The 25,053-nt window shown below is 45.0% G+C and overlaps 1 protein-coding gene across 6 annotated transcripts; it reads right to left on the bottom strand.

The window, feature by feature from the left end:
* On the bottom strand, nt 1-25,009 carry LOC119883770 (nucleosome-remodeling factor subunit BPTF-like). Of its 6 annotated transcripts, none has more exons than XM_038694402.1 (32): nt 24,258-25,009; nt 22,241-23,063; nt 19,971-20,191; nt 18,166-18,339; nt 17,728-17,904; nt 15,892-16,095; nt 15,672-15,757; nt 15,071-15,423; nt 14,495-14,626; nt 13,903-14,032; nt 13,627-13,762; nt 13,246-13,530; nt 11,585-13,133; nt 11,105-11,229; nt 10,753-10,881; nt 10,451-10,601; nt 10,220-10,343; nt 9,843-10,095; nt 9,135-9,302; nt 8,588-8,724; nt 8,377-8,488; nt 8,029-8,270; nt 6,893-7,913; nt 5,303-6,771; nt 5,124-5,209; nt 4,743-4,968; nt 4,097-4,608; nt 3,808-3,984; nt 3,395-3,587; nt 2,593-2,677; nt 2,152-2,338; nt 1-845 (listed from the first exon to the last, which is right to left on the bottom strand). In XM_038694402.1, exons 1-32 carry the CDS (start codon nt 24,763-24,765, stop codon nt 806-808), a joined length of 10,215 nt encoding a protein of 3,404 aa, XP_038550330.1. In that variant the 5' UTR covers nt 24,766-25,009; the 3' UTR covers nt 1-805. The 6 variants fall into 6 exon arrangements, with proteins under 6 accessions (XP_038550330.1, XP_038550335.1, XP_038550334.1 ...); XM_038694407.1 differs by having other exon boundaries at nt 13,246-13,527; XM_038694406.1 differs by having other exon boundaries at nt 17,728-17,901.
* Nucleotides 25,010-25,053: the final 44 nt, after the last annotated feature.

The following is a 25,053-nucleotide window of genomic DNA, read 5'->3' as shown; positions in this document are numbered from 1 at the left end:
ATCAGTCTTTTCCATTTTATTAAGTTCCATATACATCAATATTTCTTCAGATGTAATACAAAAAAAAGAAAAAGAAATCCAGTCAAAATCTGACAAATTTTTACAAACAGGGCAGGAAACTTCAAATACATTGTTTCATCCTTCTCAGTCAGTCACTACTGCGGAGCAAATCATTTACAATAGCTTATTAACGTACTTTCAGTAGGTTATAGAAGTTTAACCAAGCAGACTACCGATGTCCAGATATTTAGTACAACTGTCTTTCATGCTACTTCAGACTTAACAATGAGTGGAAATGGGAGAGAAAAAGTTGTTCCACTGTGATATCTGAATTTAAACACAAAACTCTTGATACATTATGCTCAGCCATTGTATGTCAGTATTCAATTTCCTATTTCTCATTGGACATGATGACCACAAAGATGGCCTGAGGGGGGTTTTAACAAGAAAGAAAATAAAATAAAAAGACTGAGATAAAAAAAAAAAATAAAGACCATGGAAATATGAGAGCTCCTTAAGAGTCTTTCCTCCGAGGTAAACTTTCTTCTGAAATGCCTCAGTTGTTTGCCCTCCTCAGTACAGTCCCACTGATGAAGACAGGTCCAAAAAAAGGTCCCTTAGAGCTCAAATGGGCAGAAGGCAGCTCTGCCTGAACAGTTCTGTGAAAGCAGCAGTGCTGGTTGCACCGACAGTCAGGAGGAGCAGATCCCAAACACAGGATGAGGCAGAGTCTGTCACAGAGTTACAGTTCAGAAAAGCCATATTCTTGGCAAGTGCATTTTGTTTGAGCAATGTGCGACGCTTTCTAAGAGGCCGAAGAACACTGTAGCTTGTTGTTATGAGACCTACAGAATACGGAGAGAAGGGAAAGTTGAGAGCCCTTCGCATTTTGTTTCTTGTTGTGACATCGACAGAAACAGACAGACAGACAGACAGACAGACAGACAGACGATGCAAAGGGGTCGGCAGAGGATCCTGCAGCCGTGTTGGTGTCATTTACTGGGAATGCCTTTATTATTGAAGAGATCTTCCACAACTACAAACTGAGGTTACTTTGTGACGCGGGGAACAGGATGAGGTTTACATTTTAGTCTCATAAAATAATACTATCTAAAACGATTTGCTTCATAATTATTTAAAACATTCAAATACAGATTCAGATACATCGTACAACCACTGTACATGATAAAACGTCTGTACATTCAAGACAACCATCTTAACAACCAGTTAAATCAAACTCAAAGGGATGTAACATACAAAACCTCTCATAAATATCTCTATAATAAAATATGCAGCTTTATATTTTCTTTTTTATAACTGGTAAGGTCAACACATAATCCAATCCAACTGAGATGTATGACAGAAAATAGATCCAAGTTAGGAACCTAAAATGCATTTAAAATCCCACTGAAAACATCATAGCTACTGGGATGGATTGTTAGAAATGGCCCGATTTAGGGAAACGATGAGAAGAAAGCATGTCCCTCAATGACATGATGAACACGTCAACATGGCTGCCATTCTGTGATTAAACTGAATATTACAATGGTTACCAAAAATGTTCAATTGGAGGCATACACATGAAAGCACATTTGGTGTTTGTTCTCGTGTTATTCTTTTCTTTAGTGATCAATATTTTTACTGTTCTGGAAATAGAAAGTTCCCGTGTCATTATTACTAGAGACCCCAGCATCCAGTCCAGACTCCAGCTAGACTGGCCCACTTAAGAATCTGACAATCTGTAAGAAAGAAGAAAATGGGATGGCATAAATCAAAAGGCATGCAGCAAAGGGGAACAGACACAAATGCAAGATGAAACACGATACAGATGTAACATGGCACTAAGTTCTATTAGACATTGGGCTTAATGTCTTATCGTTCATCAGCTCTGTTGGTTTTAGTACAGCCGAGCAACCCTTCAAATTATTTGACAGTTTCAAGCAGACTCTAATTTACAGGTAAAGCACAGTCTACTATATAACACGAGACATGCCAGTGGTCTAAACAAAAAGTGAAAAGAACAAATGAAACTGACATGACAGCCAGTGTGGTCAGAGTCAAAGCTTCACAGCACACAAACATGAGCATGGAAAAGGAGAAAGAAACGTGGGGCCCTTGAGAGTCTGCAGTAGTGGGAGCACCTGACCTTACCTGCTCGCTTTGAAACCTTTAAGCTTCTGTACAAAGAAGGCTTCAAGCACCTCGGCACACTGAAAGAAGGGCGTGTCGTTGGGGTTGTAATAGCGACAGTTGTCAAAGATTTTGGTCACATCGGCCACGAACTCTGTGAGCTTGTGGTAATGTCGCTTTTGCAAACGGGTTTCCATTGTGGAAAAGTCTACAAGGGAGAGAGAAATGTGTAAGAGAAGTTTTTATTTCATATTTATGTGCATAACATTTCCAACATTACGAAATACAGTGAAATAAACAGTACGGGAAGCATTTTTTAAAATCTTTTTAACTGAATCATTTCATCAGCTTAGGGAAATTCCCAACTAGTACCTTCCACAATGGGAGGCAGACACATTGGACATTTTCCAGGGTTGAAAAAAAAAAATCCATACATAAACAATTGGTATCATTTGTTCTTACCCATTGGCTCCTTGATTACGCGATAATAATCCGGTGCGTCGTGGGGATCCACTGGTTCAAGGAAAGGCCAAGCCATTTTGTGGGACTGTTAAAGTAAGAGATTAATAAATAATCAATTTAAAGATGGGTAGTAATAATACAAAAACTATTAATAAATTATTAGCAACATTTCAAGCAATGCGTCTGGATGCGAGATATTGATGACGTTAATACTGGATGCTGCAAAAACTTTTGAAAGGTTAGAGCGGCCATGTTTGTTTTATGGTTGGCACAGTCAATATGAAGAGAATTAAAGCACTATTAAGATAATAACTAATTGTTTAAAAAACAATAAGACCTTAAAAAGATGAACTGTGTTACCTTCATCGTTGAATAGAGGCGAGAAAATTAATATACAACCTTGAACATCATTTTCAATTTTATCCATTCTAACTAAGTACCCAGCACAGCGTTTTAAAGAGATTAAAAGTGTAATAATGAGTTTTACAATAAAAAATAATGGTGGTATGGTGGTTGCTGATGTGTTCCTCTACCACTTTACAATATCCACCGTCTTTGGCATACACAACACAGGGTAATGTGGGCAGATTGAAATGGTGAGTAACAAGTGGAAAGGCTAGTTATTTAGTATTATTTAAAAACAAAAACATTTATAATGTTTACAATTCTTTTATTAACCACTTCTCGTCTTTGAGCCTTCTTGTAAGACACTTCTAATATTGCTTTTATCCAAGTTTATATTTCATTTTATTAATATCATTACATAAGTACAAACAGTCACACACATACAGTATGTTCATACCTGTAACGAGCGTAATATTCTTTTCAACCCCTCATAGTCTTTGTCAGTGAGCGGCGTGAGGACTGTCATGGCATCTTCAGTTGACTGACACTGCGGGCAGACGTACACGTCGATGTGATTGGCCTCACTCTGCAGGATGCCCACGCAGCGCCCATGGTACCAGTTCTGGCAGCGGTCGCAGCCTATGTAAAACCTGTGGGTGAAAAGTGGATACATCTCGTGGTGAGCACACCAATGAAAGGGTCCACATATGGAAGAAAATGAAGAGGATGAACGGAGCAATGAATTATGAAAGATAAATGTTTAACATGCAAAAATACCGCAGTGCATTTTCTAGATTTTCATTTCTGGGCTAGATTTGACTTATGTTTACAGTTGAAGCTGATGATTATGTAATTTGTAGCGAGCCATACTGTGATTCGTCATATGGTGTCCGGCAGATGCAGTATAACTCCTCATTGCTTGCTCCCTCCTGGCCACGTTTGCAGTCATTACACACAAAGTCCTCCAACTTCTTGGCCTCTTTTTCTGTGATGCCAACACAGGCGCCGTGGAACCAGTTGGAGCACAGGTCGCATCCTATGTAAAACCTGAGAGAGAAAAATTTTTATTCAAGTTTTGTGTCACTGAAATCATCAAGACGATGATTCAATTCAGTGATCTTCACGTGTGCAATAGCTGAGGTTTTCCCAGACAGCTTACTTCGACTCGTCGTAGGGCGTTTTGCAGATACAGTACAATTTACTGTCCTTCTTGTGATCCTTTGAGGTAGAAGAGAACTTCTTCTTCTTCTTGTGTTTTAATGAGCTGGAATCTCTGTCCTTGTCTCTGTCCCTATCTCTGTCCTTGTCTCTGTCCCTATCTCTGTCCTTGTCCCGATGTCGGTCCCGCTCTCGGTCCCTCTCCCTCTCTCGATCCTCGTCTTTGTCTCTATATTTGTCTCTGTCCTTGTCCCTGTCCCGTTTCTTGTCCTTGTCGTGATGCCTGTCCCTGTCTCTGTTTCTGTCTTTGTCTCTCTCCTCCTCCCTCTTCCGTTTATGGGACGGGGACGGTGAGGGAATTGTGTGAGAACTATGAGAGGAATGTGTAGAGTGAGAAGGATGGGAGGAGTGGGAAGCGGCTGCCTTGACCGTTGCAGCAGCAGCCTGGGTGATAGCAGCTCTGGCTTTCTCCTTTTCTTTCTGTAGCCGGGCAATGTCCCGCCTGAGCTCCTCCTGAGAAGAGGAGAAAACATGTAATGTATGGTACCTCCACTTGATGTATTTTAAACTCCCCTCTAAATATTATGCCCGATCTTAACTTCTACTCTTTGCATCACCATCTTGGTGAAAGCAGCCTGTTTGCTTACCTGTACTTGCAGCTGCAGCTCCTTGTCCAGCAGGGCCCTCTTCTTCAGGATCTCAGCCTTCAGCTGTTCTTTGTGCTTGTACAGCAGGGCAGTCAGCTTGGTGGCATTCTGTTTGGAGCGTTTCTGCTCCACCACCTCCTCCTTCTTTCTCTTCTTAGCTGCCTGCTTCTCGTCCTTCTCAATCTTGTCGAGGATGAACTTCATCACCTGGTTGCACACAATCATTCTGAAAACAGAGGCAGCTTCAGTTGGGGGTGCAGTTATGGGGTTGAAAACGTTCATATCAGAATAAGTGGACAACAAGACTGGAGGGAAATGCACTGAATACTACTGTCATTTGTCATAAAAGCTCCACAATTCTGTGATTATTAAGACCCAAACCTCTGGTTCTCCTCTCGCTCAGCTGCAGCCAGGCTCTTCCTCTGTTTCAGCTGTTCTGCTGTAGCATTCTGCTTCACCACCACCTGACAACAACAGAAAAATGTTCAGTTAGTATTTACTGTATCTAGATGCTGTGAGAAATGAATCATTGTGAATTGCTTTTTTTGAGTCACACCTGTTTTTTGGATGCCATCCCCAGGGCTGACAGCCTGCAGATTCTGCTCTTTCTGTTCCCTTTTAGCCTCATGATGTTTCTTCTTCTTTGGTTTTTGTTGTTGTTGTTGTTGTTGTTGTTGCTGCTGCTGCTGCTGCTGCATCCTCTGGAGCTGCTCCTGGACGCTCGCTGGCGTCTGTATTGTCACCATGTTCTGGATCTGGTGGGCCTGAATTTGCCCCCCTGTCTGCTGGATCTGGATAGGCAGCTGAAGTTTGATCTGCTGGGGAACAGTGCCTCCCTGCTGCTGTGCCTGTGCCTGGATCTGGGCTTGGATCTGGGCAGCAACATGGGGTGGCAGAGCTGAGAGTAGCTGGACCGGCTGTTGGAGGCCTGGAACGGTGATGAGCTGATGCCTGATTGGAGACTGGACCTGAAGCTGAGGCTGTGCTTGAACTTGAGATTGGTTCTGAGGCTGGAACTGGACTTGGACCTTAGCTTGGACTTGGGGTTGGGCTTGTACCTGAAGCTGTTGCTGGACCTGGGTCTGCTGCGGTGACTGGACTTGAAAATGGGTCTGGGTCTGGACTTGAGTTTGCACCTGTGACTGAGTGTGGACCTGGGGTTGCTGCTGGGCCTGAGGTTGTGAGTGAACCTGGCTCTGTTGCTGGAACTGGACCTGAACCTGGGGATGAAGATGGGTTTGGATCTGGGGCTGTAGCTGAGTTTGGGCCTGAGACTGAACCTGGGGTTGAGGTTGGACCTGAGGCTGTTGCTGCGCCTGGGGTTGGGTTTGAGCCTGTGTTTGAAATGGAGCTTGTACCTGGGGGTGGTACTGAGGTTGGACTCTTGATTGGAGTTGGGCCTGTGCTGGGGCCTGGACCTGGGGCAAGGTTTGGGTCTGGGACTGAAACTGCACCTGAGGTTGACTTTGAGCAAGGGGTTGTAACTGGGCTTTGGGTGGTTGCTGAGTTTGTGGCTGGAACTGAACACGGACCTGGGGATGGTTTTGGGCTTGTGCTTGGGCCTGGATATGCGCTGCTTGAGCCTGAATTTGTGGCATTTGCTGGACTTGGCCATAGGGCTGGACCTGAATCTGTGCACAGATTTGGGCTTGACGCTGGGGTTGGAGTGGAGTATGGGCTTGGGGTTGGAATTGAGGCTGCGTGGGTCTCACAGTAGTAACAACAGAGGAGACCGGTAATCCCGCCATATGAACCTGCACTGCTGAGACTGGAATTTGAGACACCTGCTGCACGGATACAACGGTAGGGTGCTGGACTTGTACTTGAGCTTGAGGAGGAAGAGATGGTTGAGGCAGAGGGGTAACGGATGAATGTGTGGAGACTGATGCGGGGGCAGAGGCGGGTACAGTGGCCAGCGCAGGTGTCTGAACGGGAGCTACAGCCTTCTGGGCTGGCTGAACTGGAGTCTGAGCTTGAGATGAGCCCGGAGTCCAAACCTGGGGCTGAGCTGCCCTCTGCTCTGTCAGAGCTGCAACAGGAGGGAGAAGAGAAACAATGTATATATAAAAAAAAAAATCCACCATTGTAAATAGACAAATGACTAAAATGGTGCTGATGTGTGTCTGTGGAAATTGTGGTGGGTGTTTTACCTGGCACTGAAGGTGTTGTGGAGGTGGCTGTGACTGGTGTGACAACAGCATTGGCCACAGCAGCGTGAAGGGGAACCGGAGCTGTGGCTTGGATTTGGGTTGGAGCTTTGGCTAGGGATGGAACTGCAATTTGGGTGGACACAACAGCTATTACAGGAGCAGAGACGGGAGCAAGAGCAGGGGTTGGAACTTGGACAGGTGAGGGAAGAGAGGCTGAGACAGGCATTTGGGTGTTGTTAGACAAGCCTGAGACAGGGGCTAAAGCAGGGGCAGGAGCGGTAACATGCATCTGGACAGGTACTGAGGTTAAGGCTGGGGCAGGGCTGAAGGCGTGTGTCTGGATCTGGGACTGAGGTACAACTTGTCCTGGGACAGGTAGCGACACTGCAGTTTGGGTTTGTGTAGGGAATGAGCCTGGGGTGAGGGTGGAGACTTGGTTTTGCACCATAGCTGAAGCTACGTTTTGTGCTGGGGCAAGCACAGGTCTTGCCACTTGGGGTTGTGCAGGGACAGAGGCTGGTGTGGAGGATAAAACCTGTGTTGAGGCCTGGGCTGCAACGTGTGGCAGGGCAGGCACAGGAGTGGATATTTGAGATTGTGCTGGGGCTGATAATGGGGTAGCGGCTGCAACTTGTGTTTGCAATGAAGCCTGAGCTGCAACTTGGGTTTGCGCAGGGACTGAGGCTGGAGTGGGGGCCAAACGTGGCATGTGTGTTGGGGCTGGTATAGGGGCAGACATCTGGGTTTGGGCCAGGGCTGACGGAGTTGTGTGGACTTGGGTTGGACCTTGGGTGTGCGCCACGGCAGGCTTCGTAGGGGTAGCAGTAGTGAGTGGTGAAGCTGATGAGGATGGAGGCATGGGACTGAAGAGGAAGCGCTGCACCTGGCCATTGGGCATTGCAGCCTGCATTAGCTGCTGACCAGGACCAGGGATGACCGTTACACCCTGTGGGATGATTTGTAGCTGTCCCTGGGTCTGGCCCTGACCCTGGATCACCACTGTCAGACCTGGGTTTCCACCCTGCAGAGTTGTAGACAAAAGGAATCTTGCCTTCAGCTAACAGTGATCTAATTCTAAGCCTTCTTTAAATGGCCCAGCAGGAAAAGACATGTAAGACATGCAAATATGTCCTCACCTGAGCACCCTGTGTTAGCTGCATGAGCTGTGCCATAGTGAGTTTAACTTGACCCTGCTGTGGTCTGTTGGTCTGGGAGGAAGCTACAGGTGGCTGCCCAGGTGCTGTGGTGGCTGCATGAGGCGATGGGGCAGCACCCGCTGCTCTCTGAGCTGCAGTCGTCTGCACAGGTGTAGAACCAGGTCCAGCCGTGGGTCCAGGCTGACCACTGCCCATCTGGGTCACAGCCTGCTGAAGTTGGCCTGGAGGGGTATGAGGAAGGAGTACAAATGGTTATTTGTAAGGCATGAGCCAACAAACGCTGAAGGCATTCAATTGTGAATGGAAATTACACATCAGACAGAACACCTTGTTGAGGCAACGCTGGACTTCTGACCACTGCTGTGCCCATGGAGGTAGACGGGGTAGGCGACTGGCTCATCGTCATGCCAGGCTGTGTGTGGCCTCCTGCTGTTACAGCCTGGAACACAAAGCCAAGGGTAAAATGATCAGTCACAATGCTTAATATTTCCCCTAGCTTTAAGTAAAAACTGAGAAGGATAAAGGGGAGACAAAATACCTGTTGCTGGGTAGTTGAGGCAGAGGTGGTGGCTCTGAGGTTGATGTTGCCAGTTGTGGGATGTAGTGTGCTGTAGGTCCTAAGGTTTGCAGGGGGCCCAGAGGGGAATATGCCCAGGACTTTCTGTTGGACTACACCTGTTGATAAGAACGATTACATGAGGACAGGAACAAATATGCATTGGGTTCATGCAGTGATACAGTCCAAGGATGTACAGAAGCAGCGAGGCATGCACTGCGTGTGGGGGGAAGGATCTTTGGAATGTCTTGTTTAAAAAAAACCTTTTATTCAAAAGTATCCAAAGCAGTTGAGAAAGCTTTAGTTCATCTGTTAACTGTACTTTATCTAAAACTCAGACAAACGCAATCTAACTATTGGCTGTGTAACAAAAAAAAGGAACAACAAACGACTCACTGGTGGCATCATCCATGCTCAACACCAACACCGTGCCATGTGAGAGGCAAAATCTGCCTCTCACATGTCGTCTATCCATTTTGGCAAGAGTAAGCCCAAACCAGCGGAAATGGATGACACTCATGCTCCCTACCTCCTTGAGTGGTGGGCATGTTCAGCGTGACAATCTTGCTGTTAGCGGGCAGCGGGAGTTTGGCGGCGAGGACCTGGCCAGCCACAGTCACTGGGCTGCCAGCGATCTGGAAGGTTTGCTCTGTGGTGGTGATGCTGCTAGCCACGGTGGCCACCGAGCCAGTGGAGGCTGCAAGACACACCATGCCACCTGCAGTCACGCATACCCCACAAGGGCCACCACTACAGCCAGTCTACGGCCGTGGTGTCCACTGGTATGTTTGAGTCAACAAAAGGGGCTGATATTTTGAATATTAGGGATTATTGCTTTGCTGTGTGTTTATATTTTGACGATACACGGGCTCTTCTGTAGTTCTTTCAGATATAAAGGACTGGGCACATTTTTAAATCAAATTAATTTTAGCAGAACTGAAAGTGGACACCACAAGCCACAGTCATTTTGGCAAGCCAATCACATAACGTAGAAAACTGACACAAAAAAGGAAAGGTTGTGGAAAGTCATGCAGATGATCGACTTCTTATAAACTAAAATGGCGCACAAAAAAAGAAAATGTAAAAAGAAAAAAAATCAAAGATCCTGGGACAGTCCTTTGTCGGCCCGTCTCTCTCAGAATATGACAGATGAGAAGGCACACAACTCTAGACCATTACATGTAGGTGTGTATGTTTGGATGAAGATAATTCAAATTCTCCTCTCCAACCGGCTTACCTGAGCTGTTGTTGGTCTGACCCTGCTTTACCCAGGAAGCAAAAGACTGATGGAAGTTTTTGTCTTGCTGGAAGGAAACTGGAGAGCCCAGTTTGGAGGCGAGGACCATCTTGCTTCCAGGTGTGGCCTGACCTGTTCTCTGGCCCGTGGATGCTGGGGTACTGGGAGTGTTGAGAGTGTTGGCTGAGGTGGTGGTAGTTGTTGTTGTGGAAGTGTTGGCAGTAGTACTCTGTCTCAGCGGTTCCAGACGTTTCTAAAAAACATTTTTAGGTGTATATAGAGTTTGATGACCTCCCAGTATAGTGCCACCCAACTTTGACCTAAACAAGGTCCTACTAAATCAGATAAACTGATAACGTGCGTGCGTGTGTTCCTACCTGCTGTGCCGCCTGTCTGGCTTGTTTTAGCTGATTCTCCAAATGGGCCTTCACATCCTCTGCCGTCTTCAGACTACTGCCGGTCTTGGAGGGATCGAGACCCTGTGACTTCTCTCTTTCCACTCTGTAACACCAAGGGAAAAGGTGACAATCTGCTCGATCAGAACAATTCAGTGTTCCCCAAAACAATAATGTTGGAGGCCAGAGGAGGTTTGCTTTGTGTTTTTGCACCTTTCTGCAAACGCCCTGATCTCCCACAGCTCCATGTCCTCTTCAGGCACCCATGTCTCCACAGCAACGGGCCCCGTCAGCTTGGCTGGCTCCTGCTTCTTGGGCCTCAAGGCGCTTGAGCGCAGGCCTTTCCTCTGTGGAGTAGGGGTTTCTGCTCGTGGGAAAAGGGAAACAAACTATTCATTATCCTCATAAAATGTTGCCAAAACTCTTCAAGCAATAGATCTTGGTCATTCTTCACATTTGCAACTACGATTTGTTTTTAAATCCAAAATTGTTCCTGAATAAATTTCAGCTTTTACCTTTGGGAGTGTCTCTGTTTCCGAGGGGACAGATGATCTTCCTGATGCAGTACTCTGAGCGGATGCCGTAAGGCCCCACATCCCTCCGTTTTATAATCTCTGTTGTGGTGATGTCTGTGTCTGTAGTTTCTGTGGTGGCAATCAAACATATTTGCACGATGGCAACTCTTAATAGCCATATTACTGCAAGGTGGAGACACCAGCGTGTTGTTGGCAGAAACAGAAGACATGAGCATGTTTGAAGTAAAATAGAAACTAATGTAAGAAGGCTTCCTCAAAGGCACACAGAAAAGCTGTCCATAGGAAGTGAAGGATCAGTACAGGTGAAGGATGAGGTACAGCAGTTTCTCACCTTTCCGAGTAGTCCCTACAGCAGCAGAGGGCTTTACAGCCATGTCATCCCACCTCAGGCAGGCCCAGAGCAGCCTCAGCATCAGGCTGACCCCTGCCAGTGACCTCACAGTCTGGAGACGGTACCTGAATGGGACATGGTCATAGTGTTGTCAGAAGAATAAGTAGCTCATGACATTTCTAAGTATTTTTACATACACATTTTAATTAACTGCATTTTTACATCCTGGTAACATGATATTGCGTCTTATTATTGCCATGTAAACACAATATGGACAGACAACAATACCCATCAGCAATGTTGACATTTCTTTAGTGTACGAGCTAAAGTTGGCTTATCAGTCATAATACTGGTTAAAAGAATTAAAAGAAGACTGTCACTGAGCTATTGTAAATGTACACTAGTGCCAGTGTGACAGTTCTAAGTGTCATTTTAAAGTGTCCCAAACAATGTGTAAAAAGATCTAACTGCGTTACCAACCTCCATGTAATTCCAAACGTGGGCCGAGGTGAAGGGTAGGGCCATATATCCAGGGCAGGCTTGGCGTTGTAGTTGAAGATGGGCACCTCTCGGATACTTGCCCTCCTCGCCAGCCTCTTCAGGTCATCATTGGGCAGGATAAAGATGCTCTTCTTGCTGCTCTTGGTGACGAACTTGCGGTAGGACGGTAGGGCTGTCCCTGAGCGGGCCTTCTTGGATTTGGAGAACCTGAGAAGGCTCACTCGGTCTCTGGTGGAATACTCTTTACTAATAGTCATGAAGCTGGTTGTTGTTGAACCAGAAGTGCCCATCTTGGTGTCAGTGACTGGGACTTTTGCCTTCTGGGGGACACTTGCCCTGGAGCTGGGCTGGGTGGTAGAGGAAGTGGGAACAGGACTGGATAGGTCAGTTGTCGGGGCACTTTGAGACTCTGTGGTGATGGTGGTGTTAGTGGTGATGGAAGTCTTCAAACCTTCGCTACTACTGTTATTGTCTGTACTATTACTATTCAGGCAAGATGGGCTTGAAGGTGGAAGCTTAGCAGGTACTGTCCCCTCACTGTTCATGGCCACATTCTTATTGAGAGTCTCTCCTTTCTCTGCTACATGATTTTCTAATTTCGGGACTTTCAGGGCAGGTGGACATATTTCAGAGACGTCGTTTTGCAAGAGGTTTCCATTCATCAGAGACTTGAGAGGCTCTTTAATATCACCTTGGACTCGACTGGCTGAGTCTAAGTTGATGTCTGAGTCCGCAGGGGTGGCATCACTAGCTTTCCCATTCACCTGCACTGGACTAGACTTGCTTTGGTCTACCTCCATGCTCTCTGTGTCACTCTTTTCACTGCCTTGCTCAATTTCCTCATACCCACGCTTTTTAGCATTCTCTCCCACTCGAGCCACCTCTGGCTTTTGTGTTTTTTCTTTGATATCTATTGCATCTGATATACAATTGTTTTTACTGTTGAGCTCAGTGCTTGCTAGGGGTCCTCCATTCACTTCTTTGTGAGCTAAGGCCTCCTCACCGTTCCCCTGCACAGAATTCCCCTCTGTCTGTTTGCTGTGGTTGGGTACTGTGGTTTCTGATTTGACATCCAAGTTGTCTGCCTTTATCTCCGACTGCTCCTGCTCAAAGTGGAGCTTTTTAACCACGTGGTCTTTCACTTGAAGGCTCTCCTCCTTCTCTTCTTTAACATACGGGGTCACAGCAGGTTGCTGTTTGCCTAATGTGGATCCCTCAGTCTTAACCCCGGACGTCTGCTTTGTGGCAGCCCCTTTGGAGAGCAGGGCTGCCTGTCTCATACGCTCTAGCCTCTGCTTCTCCTCCAAGGTGAACTGTTTTACTCGGCGCTCCAAAAGCCCATCCAGTTTGGAAGGCTTCACCTTCTTCTTATAAGCTGTCCGCAGCTGGAAGCCCTCACTGACGTTAACAACGTCATAGTAGGGCTTTGATGCAGTGGTCTCCTCCTTCTTGGGTTGTTCTGTCTGGATTGGTTCCTCCCTCACAGGCTGCACAGATGGTGACAAAGGGCCTTCGTTTTCAACTTTATCTATAACAAAGTGTCACAGAGGTCAGTGGATGACGGAAATTTATATCCATTCACAAACAGCATCAAGGAAACTCCAAAGAGAGATAAATAAATGCTACCACTTAAGATTTACCTTTCTCGTCACCTGAAGCAGCCGTTTCTGGGTCAACCTCCATTTTTTCATCTTCTCGCTTCTCTTCTACATCTTTTCCCCGCTCCTCCTCCTTGGATTTTTCTTCCTCTTTGGAGGTCTGAGATTTGCAGTCCTCCTCGGGTGAAGTGCTCTGAGATGGCACAGTGATGGATGCTTGTTCACTCTCATCGTCCCCTGCGTTTTTAGTAGCCCGCTTCTCAGTTTCTATCAACTTTCTCTGCTTATTTGTGCAAGCTGCTGCATTTTCCTTGCTCATTTTAGCTGCTATGAAGAAAGAAAAAAAAATTATCACAATAATATGAGCCAACAGTGCCAGCAGCAGAAGAATATAGTGAGAAAATTACGCAAGTTCGGCCATACCCTCCAGATCTTTGCGGTAGTTCACATTTGTGTTCCCTGGTAGCTTTGGAACAAAACGTGGCACGTGAGTCTTACTGACCCAGCTCCAGCCCCCATACCCCGTCACTCTGTACTCCTCCCCCTTCTGCTTCCACACCTGGATAGAAAAACACACAAATGAGTTTTAAATGTACGAAAATAATCCTTTTATCCTGATATAGCAAATGTAATTTGTTTCCTACATTTAAATGAACACAGGGGGAGCTGGATGACAGCTGAAAGATACTGCTATTTTACCTGGTGTTTGATGGGGATGGTGTACTTCACCCAAGTGGCCTGTTGCAGTGTCTCCTCATCCTCCAGTTTTTTCTCGCGCTTTTTCACCTTCTCTTTCTCTTCCCGCTCCATGGAGGTCATGCGATGTAGCCTGAAGTAAGACAGTACAGTATATAACACACATAAAATGTAAGGTGCATGGACAGGATTGAAATAGAAAAACGCTGCTTGTTCAGTCAACAACAATGCACTCCAAAACTGGGTGGTGATGGCGCATAGATAAGATGCTTGCCTTTGGTGTGGGAGACCTGGGTTCGATTCGCACTGTGAGACATCCACCATTGTGTCCCTGAGCAAGACACTCAACCCCTAGTTGTTCCAGAGGCGTGCGACCTCTGACATGTATAGCAATTGTAAGTCGCTTTGGATAAAAGCGCCAGCTAAATGAATAAATGTAAATGTAAAAAACGGGCTGAAGAAATCACCAGTGTAGTATCACAGATGATGAGTATCTCGAATCATGTTAGTCTTTTGGAGGGCAATGTTAATGTGCTATTAGTGTGTTTGACTGCCATATGGGCAGTTCACGTGGCTAGTAGTGTTCTTCCTTTACCTTGTGTGTCCAAGAGAATCTTTCCATACGGGCAGCATGACCACTGGTTTGATGGCACACTCCAGTATGGCCAAGGCCAAAGCAAATTCCCTGGCCTTGCTGCACATCTGCACTGCTTTGTTCCAGTTGGTCCTAGAAAAAATAGAGACAAAGTTTAACAGATAGAACGGCACAACCACATATTTCTTCCATAAAGCTTCATCATATTTAAAGTTCTTACACTAAGTAAAAATTGATCATCGGATTTTGCAAGAACCATTGTTGTATCCTTTGAAAAAGCATGGGGTATGCCAATAAAATGATCTGTCATGGTATCATTGAACGTTAGCTAGGTTTTGGGTTAGAAAACTGTCACCACTACTGTTGCTGCTGCGAAGCTAACATGCAGAGAGAATATGAGACTGTCCCAGAGCCAGCACACCAGCTCCAGACAGAGACACTCACAACTCTCCTGCTTCTATAACTAACATCACAACAACAGCATGTCTTGGCGAACTAGAAAGTAAACTCAATGTCTGTAGGAAACTACACTGAATTTCCCCAAAGGGCTTCACATTAACCTGATCTGAGTTTTACCTGTGCGATGCCCAGTTAGGATGCATAAATGGTCCCGGGACATTGGACTCCAACTGGATTATGGTGAGACGCAGGGTGGAGACAGTCAGGCTCCGCGAACCGTAGATCGAGCCGTTCCATTTGAACTCCGACGTGGTCGTCAGGCTGAATTTGTGGGAGAGGTGGCGTCGCTTGTCGTGGTCCTCGCGGTGCTGATGTTTGTTTAGGGCCAGGACATTGGTGCTGTACTGGTTGTGGTATACCCTGTATTTACCCTCCTGACCCAGTTTGAACAAGTTGTTCAAATTCACGGCCAGGTCCCTTTTGAAGAAGCTGAGACGTGACGTGTCACCATCAGAGCGTACAGGAGAGGACTGAAACATGAGGGGGGACATTACATTCTACTAAACTACGAAAAATAAATAAAAACTGCATTTTAAAGGTTGTGGCTTTAATACTAGACGATACTTTGAGTACATACCTGGGCAAAACTGTTATCTATAAAGCTTTTTGTGATTTTCCATCATTTTAAACAGATTTCAGTCAAAGAATTAAAATAAATGTAAAATTAAATGTTTTTATTTAAAAAAACAAAACAACAACACACAGACACATAACTCACCTCTTTGCTGCCTCTTGGCGTCAGATTAGTAGATTCCGGTCCTGCTGCTTGCCCTCTTTCAGTCTTGACCCTTTCGATATACTCTTCTGAGATTCAGAAAGCAGACAACACTATCAGTCCAACAACACACTCAGCATCGATTCAAACAGAGACACTGCAACTGAACTGAAAAAGTCTGTTTATTTGCTTTTGGAGCACAAACGAGCCTCATTCCCTTTACCTGTCCCATCCTGGCTGGTGAAGGAGGACCGAGAGGTCCGATCAGCCAGGTCAGGCTGCTCTGGTTTCCTGGGGCTTCCACATCCAGAAGCCTGGCTGCTCGCCTCTGGTTGAGATGACTGCTGCTGTGGCTGATCCTGGGTCTGTGTCTGCGACTCGTCAGGGTGCTTGACTTCACTGATAGCATCTGCTTTCGCATCATCATCTAAAAAACAAAAAACAAAAACAGAGATGCAAGGAATGAAACTGAATGACATTAACTACAAGGCATGTGCAAAGATGGCAGCTGTGTAAACAAAACTAAATTACAATAATATTTAATAACTTCTGCAATTTCTCAATATAGCTCAGCCAGACCTTGTGCAATGTTGCACCAGGTCTCAGGACTTGAAATTTACATGTAACCAACAAACAAAAGGAAAGGCTACTCAAATCCAAAACAAGCTGTGTGCTTGCTGCAAAGCCAAAATAAGACACCAGCTCTGCCTTTGAGTTGTTACAGGAGTGATCCTGCACACACACACACACATATATATATATATATATATATATATATATATATATATATATATATATATATATATATATATATATATATGACAGCTCTTTGTTGTTGAGGTAGCAGGTGGGGCTTCCAGGCGCAGAGCCTTTTGTCTGAGCAACAGGAACCCACCCAAATGCCCACGAGTTGGAATGAGAATAAGGAGCTGGTTGTGACAGGCATGGCGTGCTAGCTGCTGCCAGGGACGCCATCTACCACAGTGCCAAAAGCGTGCGTTTTAAGACCATGAGCGCAGGAGAACACATAACACAAGACAAGTAATGAATGCACCAAAAATAAATGGAGCTTTCAGTGACCAAAGCAGGTGCTGAATGCAAAAGCTTAAGCTCTCTCAGGAACAATTAAATGAGAGGTGGAAAAAAGATTTCCTCACTATCTAATGAGATGTTTTCTGAAGATAATGAAGAGATGCTGTGAAAGGTGATTTGAAAAGGCTTATTATGGTCGCTCCAGTGTTGCATGAGTGGTAAGAGCTACGATGCTTTGGTTGAGCTGCTCAAAGAAAGGAGGACTCAATAGCAACAGCTAAGAGTATTTTGTCAGAAAAGATTATATCTGCACAAAGTCCTCTTTCACAGTGTGTGCTATCCTTGGAGGCAGGTGGAATTAGAATCTGATCTTAGGAAACACAATTCTACACAAGGGAATATGTAACATAACATGGTCAGAGACACATGGTACCCTGTTTGAAGCCATGTAAAACAGAAAGGTGGGGTGTCCGCAGCCAGCCAACACAAAAGCAATCTGAGAGCAGGCCCCAGTTGGTCCGCCAGAATTTTGGAGCGATATCTAAACCCTGCAGATATGGCAGAGGTATAAGAAAAGAAAAAATAAACTGTCTAAATTCAAAGCACTGGAACACCCACACGGTGTTTGCCAGGGACGTGTACACTGTGTTCGGTTTTCATTTCAATTTATCCAAAAACTAATCTTGGAACGCCTCCTCAAGTCCAGTTGGCAAAAACCAATGACAACAAATCTGTCCTTCAAAACAAATTACCTTAAACCGGATTTTGCTTTCTGTTTCTGAAACAAATGGATACCTGGCTGTAAAACTACAAATGTATTGAGACGGATCAGTTTAGCCACACGTACACCCAACAAGGCAAATGGGCAAGGGGGGGGAGGGGGATTAAAGCAACCAGCAGAGACAGGCAGACAAGATGGAGATGGATGTGCAGCACAGCAGCAGGGTACGAAGTGGAGGATGAGATGATTGGCTAGAGAAGCGGCTGATAGGAGGACAGTGGAGCGAAGGTCTTTGACTCCGAGTACCTTTCCTTTCCTGCTTTGCCAACGGAGGGGACTCCCCACTGTCCTGGCTCCTAGGGCGAGCAGGCTGCGTTTCCTTATGAGGTTCAAGGGACTCCGTTTTAGGAGAGGCTGCGTCCCGGCTGGCCGAGCCGGGGTTAGGATCAGAGCTCTCCTCTGCAGCAGGAGTAACCGTGGCTGCTGTGGCACGACATACATACACAAAGCGAACAACACCAGCGGGGTCATAATATTGTTTATGAGCAGGTCAGGTAGAGGTGTTTATACTGCTGCAGAGACATCATTGACACTGTTCCACCATAGAATATTTCTCACTTTGTGGAAAAACCACACCTGCTGTTACGAGTACTAGTGGGTTGTTTTGGAAGAAATGGCATGAAAGAGAGAATTAGAGAGAGCAATGCTGATTTACAGAATACTGTATATTCAATTCACTTTTACCTTGTGACCTAGCATCTTCCTTGGCCTCAGCGTGTTCTCCATTGTCGAGCTGCGAGGTGATCTCGGCAGTGTCCTCCATTGTCTTAACAGAGCCCGTCTCCGCTTCCTGCTTCGCTGCCCGCCTCTTTGCTTCCTGTGCCTCCCGCCTGACCTTCAGACGCTCCGTGACCACATCTACAAACAAAAGGAAACGTATATATAATAAAAAAAAGGCAGCCATTACATTTCCATGCAACGTCATGATGGACCTGGCATTAGATGGTAACATTTCAACAAATGTAAGTACTCCGTCTTGAGCAGTTAGTTAGAATGAGTTCACAACATAGGAAATAATTACTTCAGGAGTGTATTTATAGTATTAGTTTAAGATTTAAGTAAGTTAAATTATTGCACTGATACAGTCCATACTTCATCATACTAATCAGTTACTGGGGCAAAAACATTTGACTATTTTAAAGTACTTCTTTCCCTGTTTTCATGTGAAGACAAATTCACTCCAATTAAAACAAATAGGGCTGCAAACAACAATTGTTGTCATTGCTATTATTTTCTTGATTAAACATTTTGTCTATAAAATGTCAAAAGAAAGGGAAAAAGCTCCCAGAGACAAGGTGACGTCAGTCCTAAACCAATAGATTCACTTTACCATCACATATGATCAAAAAAGCAGCAAATCCTACCAGTTGAGAAGCTTCAATAAAATAAAAAAAGAAGATGAATAATGATGAATAATATTTGCCATTACATTTTCTGTCTATCAACTAATCGTTTCAGTGCAATAAAAATTATTTGAAACATGCATCCTAACCAGGCAACTGGAGCATAACAGATCCCCATGATGCAATGCTGCTTTTCAGCTCCAGGTGACCTTCCTGACAAGGTATACATAAATTAATAAACATAATAACCTAGTAATAGTGTGAACTTTGTCTTGGACGCTAGCACTCTATAACTCAGTTAACTCATTAAAAAAACGGTACACACAGATCCAAGACAGGGCAGATTTTCTTTCCTCAGGATCCCAAAATCTGCACAACCATGTTACTAAAGTTTTCACTGCTCTCCCAGTCCCAACCAGCTTCAAGGAAGAAAAGCAAGTAGCAGCAGAAGGCTTTTAACGGATGAAATATAGTAGCAACATCCATAAATCACTTATGATGGTGAGGAGCACTGCAATGGCTTTACAAAAACATATTTTCTTCCATTTTGGGCTACAGAAAACCTATTCAAACCTCCAGCTTTTGACAGATTGCCAGATGCACATCCACATGGCAAAACATACTACCCCCCCCCTGTCTTTCTAAGAACTGAAATTAGGTTAGGCAGTTTGGTCACACACACAGGAAAACTGTTACAAAAAACGGATATGTCAGCCTGTCAAACAGAAACGGAAGCTGCTGGCATGGTAATCAAAAGTCTTCGAACCAGCCGTTCTCCTTGCAGGAAGGTAGAGAGGGGAAAACAGTTGCTTGGTGTCTGAGAGAGAGTGAAGCAGGAAGAGAAAAAAAAGGCAGCACCTCACATTTCTGAGTCAACTGTCATCATAGCAGAGCACTGCTGCTTGAGAGGAGGAACTATGTTATCTGAAGCTTAGGTGGGTGGTTTCTGAACGTAACCCTGCAGGACACAAACGCACACAGATACATTTGATCGCTGCACAGCTTCAGTCCCACATGTCCTAATCATCGCTGCTAACACGAACACGAGTACATCTTACTCTCAAGTACCAGAACAAGATTACACCTCTAGAAGATTCAAATTTAAAAACTCTATTTTAGGGAATGAAGACATTGTCAAATCCGTACCGTTGACAGCAGCGAGGTAGGGTTTATTGTTTCCACGGGCTTTGTTGGTGAGGTCCTCTGTGATGTCCATGTGAGCTTGCACTTCCTCCTTCATCTCCTCCACGGTGGCATACAGGTCCATCTCCCAGTACTCCTTATCCAGGCACTCCATGAGCTCCTCCAGCTGAGCCTTGGTGCTATAGTACCAGATCTTTTTCTTCTCATGCTCTCCATCCTCCTCGCTGTGGAGTGAGAACAAAACAGGTTGTTAAATACCTCCTCTACCACTTCACTGCAAGGTTCACAAATTTATTCATTTATGTTAGCTAGTAAAATAATTTCACTAGTGTTGGGTAAATGCCTCGTGGATTTTCGTAAATTTCAACTTTTACTAAAGAAATATTATTCCTTATTTTTGGGTTGGATTAAATCAACTCTGCACTCTGTTAAGATACCTGTATATGGTAGGGAAAACCTAGGGATACACCAATACAGATATCGGTCCAATACTGGCTCAAATATCTGGATCGGGTCTGTGACAAGGAGAGCCAATCTATTCTATTCAATTACATGTGTAACAGTTTGCTTGGAGAGCTAACATAGCATTGTGTTTTACAAAGTTAGGAAGCAACAAGCCTGGCGTTGCCTTCAACATTAAATAATGAAATCCGGTCTCTTCCTCACAGAGCTTATTCATTTTACACTGGTATCAGATCGGTACTCTGCATTGGCCAATACCCAAAACCAGGTACTGGTATTGGGTCTGAAAAAGTCAGATTGGTGCCTAGAAAATAGTGTACAAGTTAGCTGGGGGGGAAAAAAATCAATTCCCATACTAGAATCCAATAGCAAGAGGATTCACACAGAATGATACCAGCCATTTGTTTAAAATAAAAGATAATCAGGTTTAAGACAGAACTGAGTGTCAAGGGCAGGTTAAACTGGGACTCTAGCAGACTGCTCATCTGCTTATTAATTCTTTTAACCGAGTGCTTGAATTTCCCTCGGGATAAATAAAGTATATATCTATCTATCTTTTCTGCCCAAATCAAAAATATTAAAAGGCTTCAGAATATACTTTACAAATAAGAGGCAAATAAGACAAATTCAGCCTCTTATTTGTAAACTATATGTTCAAACAGAACACAGGTTTGGGGGTGAGGAGGGAATAAGAAAAAGTATTCCTGCCAGAAGAGAGAAAAGGCTCGGACTGCATGTCTCTTCTATAATCTTCAGTCAAACAAATGACGGATGGTATGGGAGCATGTTGCATTCTAGTGCCAAGTGATAGTCCCAGTAACTTTTAGTTTCTCTCTCCAGCTGTTTCAAATTTTAACCTGTAACAGCACACAGGCGCACACACAAAACACAGCGCTGAGACAGGTCTGGTAATGTGAGACTACCTTTTAGGAAACTTTGTTCAACTGGCTGCAATTTTGTTTACATTAATCCATTTTTTGTCCAAATTTGAGGCCTATGTTTGACATATTTAAGGAAAATGTGCATTTGGTTTTAGAACAACAAACTTTTAGAAGGTGTTTTATATGGCTGTTATTGAATATTTACATGGGTAACTACATAGCAACTAGTTTTTCACCGCTCCATGACTATGATGACAAGCTTTACATGAATGCTTAAGCTCAGCACCTCAGGTCTCGCTATCTTTGTACAAGCAGATCTATATTTAACTTAATCAATTAAAAAACGAAAAAGGCTGAAATAAATTATGATTCTATATTATACCAGTATATACTGTGATATGTCAAATGTACACCAAATAAATGTACATGTAAAATAATGAACCTGATGTTCATTGCATTGAAGTGTGTCCCACTGTTGTAAAACATCAAACTTCTTCACACACATAAAATAAACACCAAAACAACAGTTTTACACTACAATTTTTGTAAAATAACACAGTTATCACAATATAACTCCACTGACAGTTGATATATGATAGCACTGAGTTACTGGCAAGCCTGACCTACCGGCGCTTTGAATAACTTCTACAAGGGTTGTAACATGCCATCGTGTTTAACCAAGTTATCAGCTGGACTCCACTGGATTGGTGTTGACGACGACCTTTTCCCCGTTTCTCTTTCTTATTTTTTTTTTTATCTATTTGGGGATAATGTGGATCTGTGTTTTCAACAGGTTAAATAAAAGTGATAAAATATTTCCCATTTGTGGTGCCAACTTAACGCACAGTTAGTGTAATCTGTTTGAGGAAATTGGCACAGAACAAAAGGTAACTCTAGAGGAACAGAAAAGCAGTGAGGGTCCTAACTTACACAATAATCCTTCTGTTTAGGAACCAGTATTTCCTCTGGTGGCGGTCATATCCAATGGGCTCCTGGCGGATGTAGGGCCTGTTCTTCTGCGCCTCTGTCAGACAGTCTGTGACACCGGGCACCTTGTGTGCCACACAAATCTCGCACTGCCACTCGTCCTCTGGAACCTCCTCCAGTGGTGGTTTCACACACTCCAGGTGGTAGACTGCTGAGCAGGTCTCACAGCACAGCAGGTCACCCAGGCGGTGACACACACGGCAGTGGTCGTCATACTGCATACTGCCGTCAGACATCAGCTCCTCACGGGCGATGTTCGTGGTGAGGAACTGGTCCACCAAAAACTGTAGCACCTTGATCTTATTTTCCACTGGACCGTAGGGATAGTCGTCCACCTCCTGGTATGGCAGGACATGATGGTACTCCCGGTCGCTCTCACAGTACGCCCGCAACACCTCAGGCCACGTCATGCCATCAATAAAGTACAGAGTGGAGTTGACGCTGTCCTTGAGGTCAGCGGGGCCAAAGGTAGTATTGGAGGAGTCCTCCTCACGTAGGATGGCCTTCAAGAGGGAAATATGGGTCTCTGCTATTAAAGTGCACTGCTCCTGGCCCACCAATGCTGCACAGAAGTCCTCAAAGCGGAAAGGCGAGAGACGCAGAACTGTGCTGAAGTTCCGTAGCACCTCATAGATGGAGGTGGCGTTGAGCAGTTCCTCATTAGGCACCAGGAGGTCCTCAGAGGTGTCAGGAAGCTCAAGAGGAGGAATCTCCTTCTCCTCCAGAATGGGAGTGCGAGGTCGGGGAGCCCGTACTTTTTTCTTGCCTGCAGGAAACACAAAGGATTTTATTAAACCATAATTTGATTGTTATCTTTTAAAAATTATTTAGTTATGGTTGTATGAAAGGACTGAGAGTCACACTAGGTCAGAAATGCGGTGATATTTGATCTTATCAATATAACCCAGCTCTTCTATAGGCCTATATAGCAAATATCTTCTTTATACCAATATATTCAACCTTCTGGGTGAGATATGCATGCTGATTTCTAATTGTAGTGACAATTTACATTATTTTCAAACCTACAGGTGCAGCTAGCTTGCTTGGACTATTCAGAGAGATGCAATTCAATTCCTATTACTGTAAAACATTAAAAGGTATTCACTGTGAAGTCTGGTTTCAAATTGGTAACAAACTTGTATTGTGCTCCTTCAGCTGAGCCGGTGTGACACATGACCACTGTCATCAGCTCAATGCCTCATCCTCCTGCATTTACATTTGCTGTCCAACTGGCTTAAAACGTAAATGTTAGTCAGGCCACATATTTTAAACCCCATTCCTGTTGTTGCACCGTGAAATACATTACCTTAGCTGTCATTAGCTGAGTTTTGGAGTGAGTTGCAGATTTACGTTATAACTAAGTTCAAAGCTGGCAAAGTGATAGAAATGACAGACACGCTAGTCAAGCTAAGCTAGTTAGCTATCTATTTCTTTTAATTTTATGAGCTTCGACCAGAAACTACCATTTCGTATTCACCTAAAAGGCCGTGGGTGTTGAGGGTTGCTATAAATGCGTAAAGTTACCGCTATCCAGCTAACACAGACTCCAGGCTGACAGTAGCATGAGCTGAGCTAATTGTACATGCTAACGTTAGCATGCTAGCAGCTAAGTTGTTGACATAAATGCAGCTGCATATTTCGAATTAGAGGCAGTCGCAGATACTCTTAAAATGTGTGTGAATTATATGAAAGGTGTGCTTTAAGATGTGTTGACAGACGGGGATGGCAACAAGGTAAGTTGGTGGTGCAGGTACCGTCCACCTGCAGTAGCATTAATGACTGCGGCCTGTGTTCAGACAGTGTGCATTCTCCATTTTGAACAATAACCATACTGCCTCCTGCACTATCTAAAACAATAATCAGCAGCCTCAGTAGCATTTCGGGATGTAACGTTACTTCCCAACCCTTGCAGAGTATGTACAGACACTGTGGCCACCACTTAACCAAAGCGTTTATTTACCCGGAGTGCTGGCGTGTGTGCTCTGACTCCGAAAGCTACTCTCTGTACAGTAGCTGGCATCATCCTCCTCCTCCTCGTCCAGCACATCATCTTCAAGGCAATCAGACTCCTCTTTCAGGGCCTCGTCCTCGTCGGAGTGAGATTCCTCCTCAACAAACTCGTCCTCCTCCGACCTCAAACTGACAGCATCGTCCTCCTCTTCACTCTCGTGGTCGTCGTACACCACCGTTTTGGAGGCAGCCGTCCGCCTTCCTCCACGACCCCTTCTGCCTCCTCTCGCACCGCCGCCACCTCTACCTCGTCCCCTGCCCCGCGTTGACGTGACGGATCCCCTTTTCCTCTTCTTGGCCGACTTGGTGGTCTCCCTTGTGGGGCTCTCGGCGTCCTCATCCCCGCTGTCCCTCAACCTGGGCTTCAGGTTCCTCCTGGGTCGCAAACCCCGCGCAGTAGCTGGGGACGGCTCCTCGGCTTGTAGCGGTTTGGGCGGCCTGCCCCTCTTTCCTCTCATGATAAGCGAAAGCTATTATTTTACTATCCCAGTGTTTGCGTTTATTTAGCCTACACGGGCGTGAGCGAAAACGGCACCCCTACAAAGCTGGACCGGTGAGGATTCAGACGGTGCAGTAAACCCGAGGAGCCCCTGTGTCTTTTCGGGTGTGAAAGCTAAAACGTTAGCCCGGCGTCCCGTTTAGGTTCGCCTAGAGCCGCCATTTTTCTTCTTCTCTGCCTCTCTGGCTGAACAAACAGCAGACTAGAGGGGTCACGTGGTCACACTGCTCCCAGCTAAGTGGCAACT

This window comes from Micropterus salmoides, unplaced genomic scaffold (genome assembly GCF_014851395.1).
Source record: "Micropterus salmoides isolate LMB-PRFRI ecotype aquatic unplaced genomic scaffold, ASM1485139v1 Ms_hic_scaffold_10, whole genome shotgun sequence".
NCBI lineage: Eukaryota > Metazoa > Chordata > Actinopteri > Centrarchiformes > Centrarchidae > Micropterus > Micropterus salmoides.
The sequence above is the reverse complement of the archived record's forward strand: the minus strand, read 5'-3'. Positions and strand labels throughout refer to the sequence as shown.

Bases quoted from the DNA above. Each gene is read 5' to 3' on its own strand.
- LOC119883770 (XM_038694402.1), bottom strand. From the start codon at position 24,765: ATGAGAGGAAAGAGGGGCAGGCCGCCCAAACCGCTACAAGCCGAGGAG. The intron at 2,678-3,394 runs GTATGAACATAC...TTACTTTAACAG, and splicing joins GAATATTACGCTCGTTACAG to TCCCACAAAATGGCTTGGCC. The intron at 2,339-2,592 runs GTAAGAACAAAT...TCTCCCTTGTAG, and splicing joins CGTAATCAAGGAGCCAATGG to ACTTTTCCACAATGGAAACC.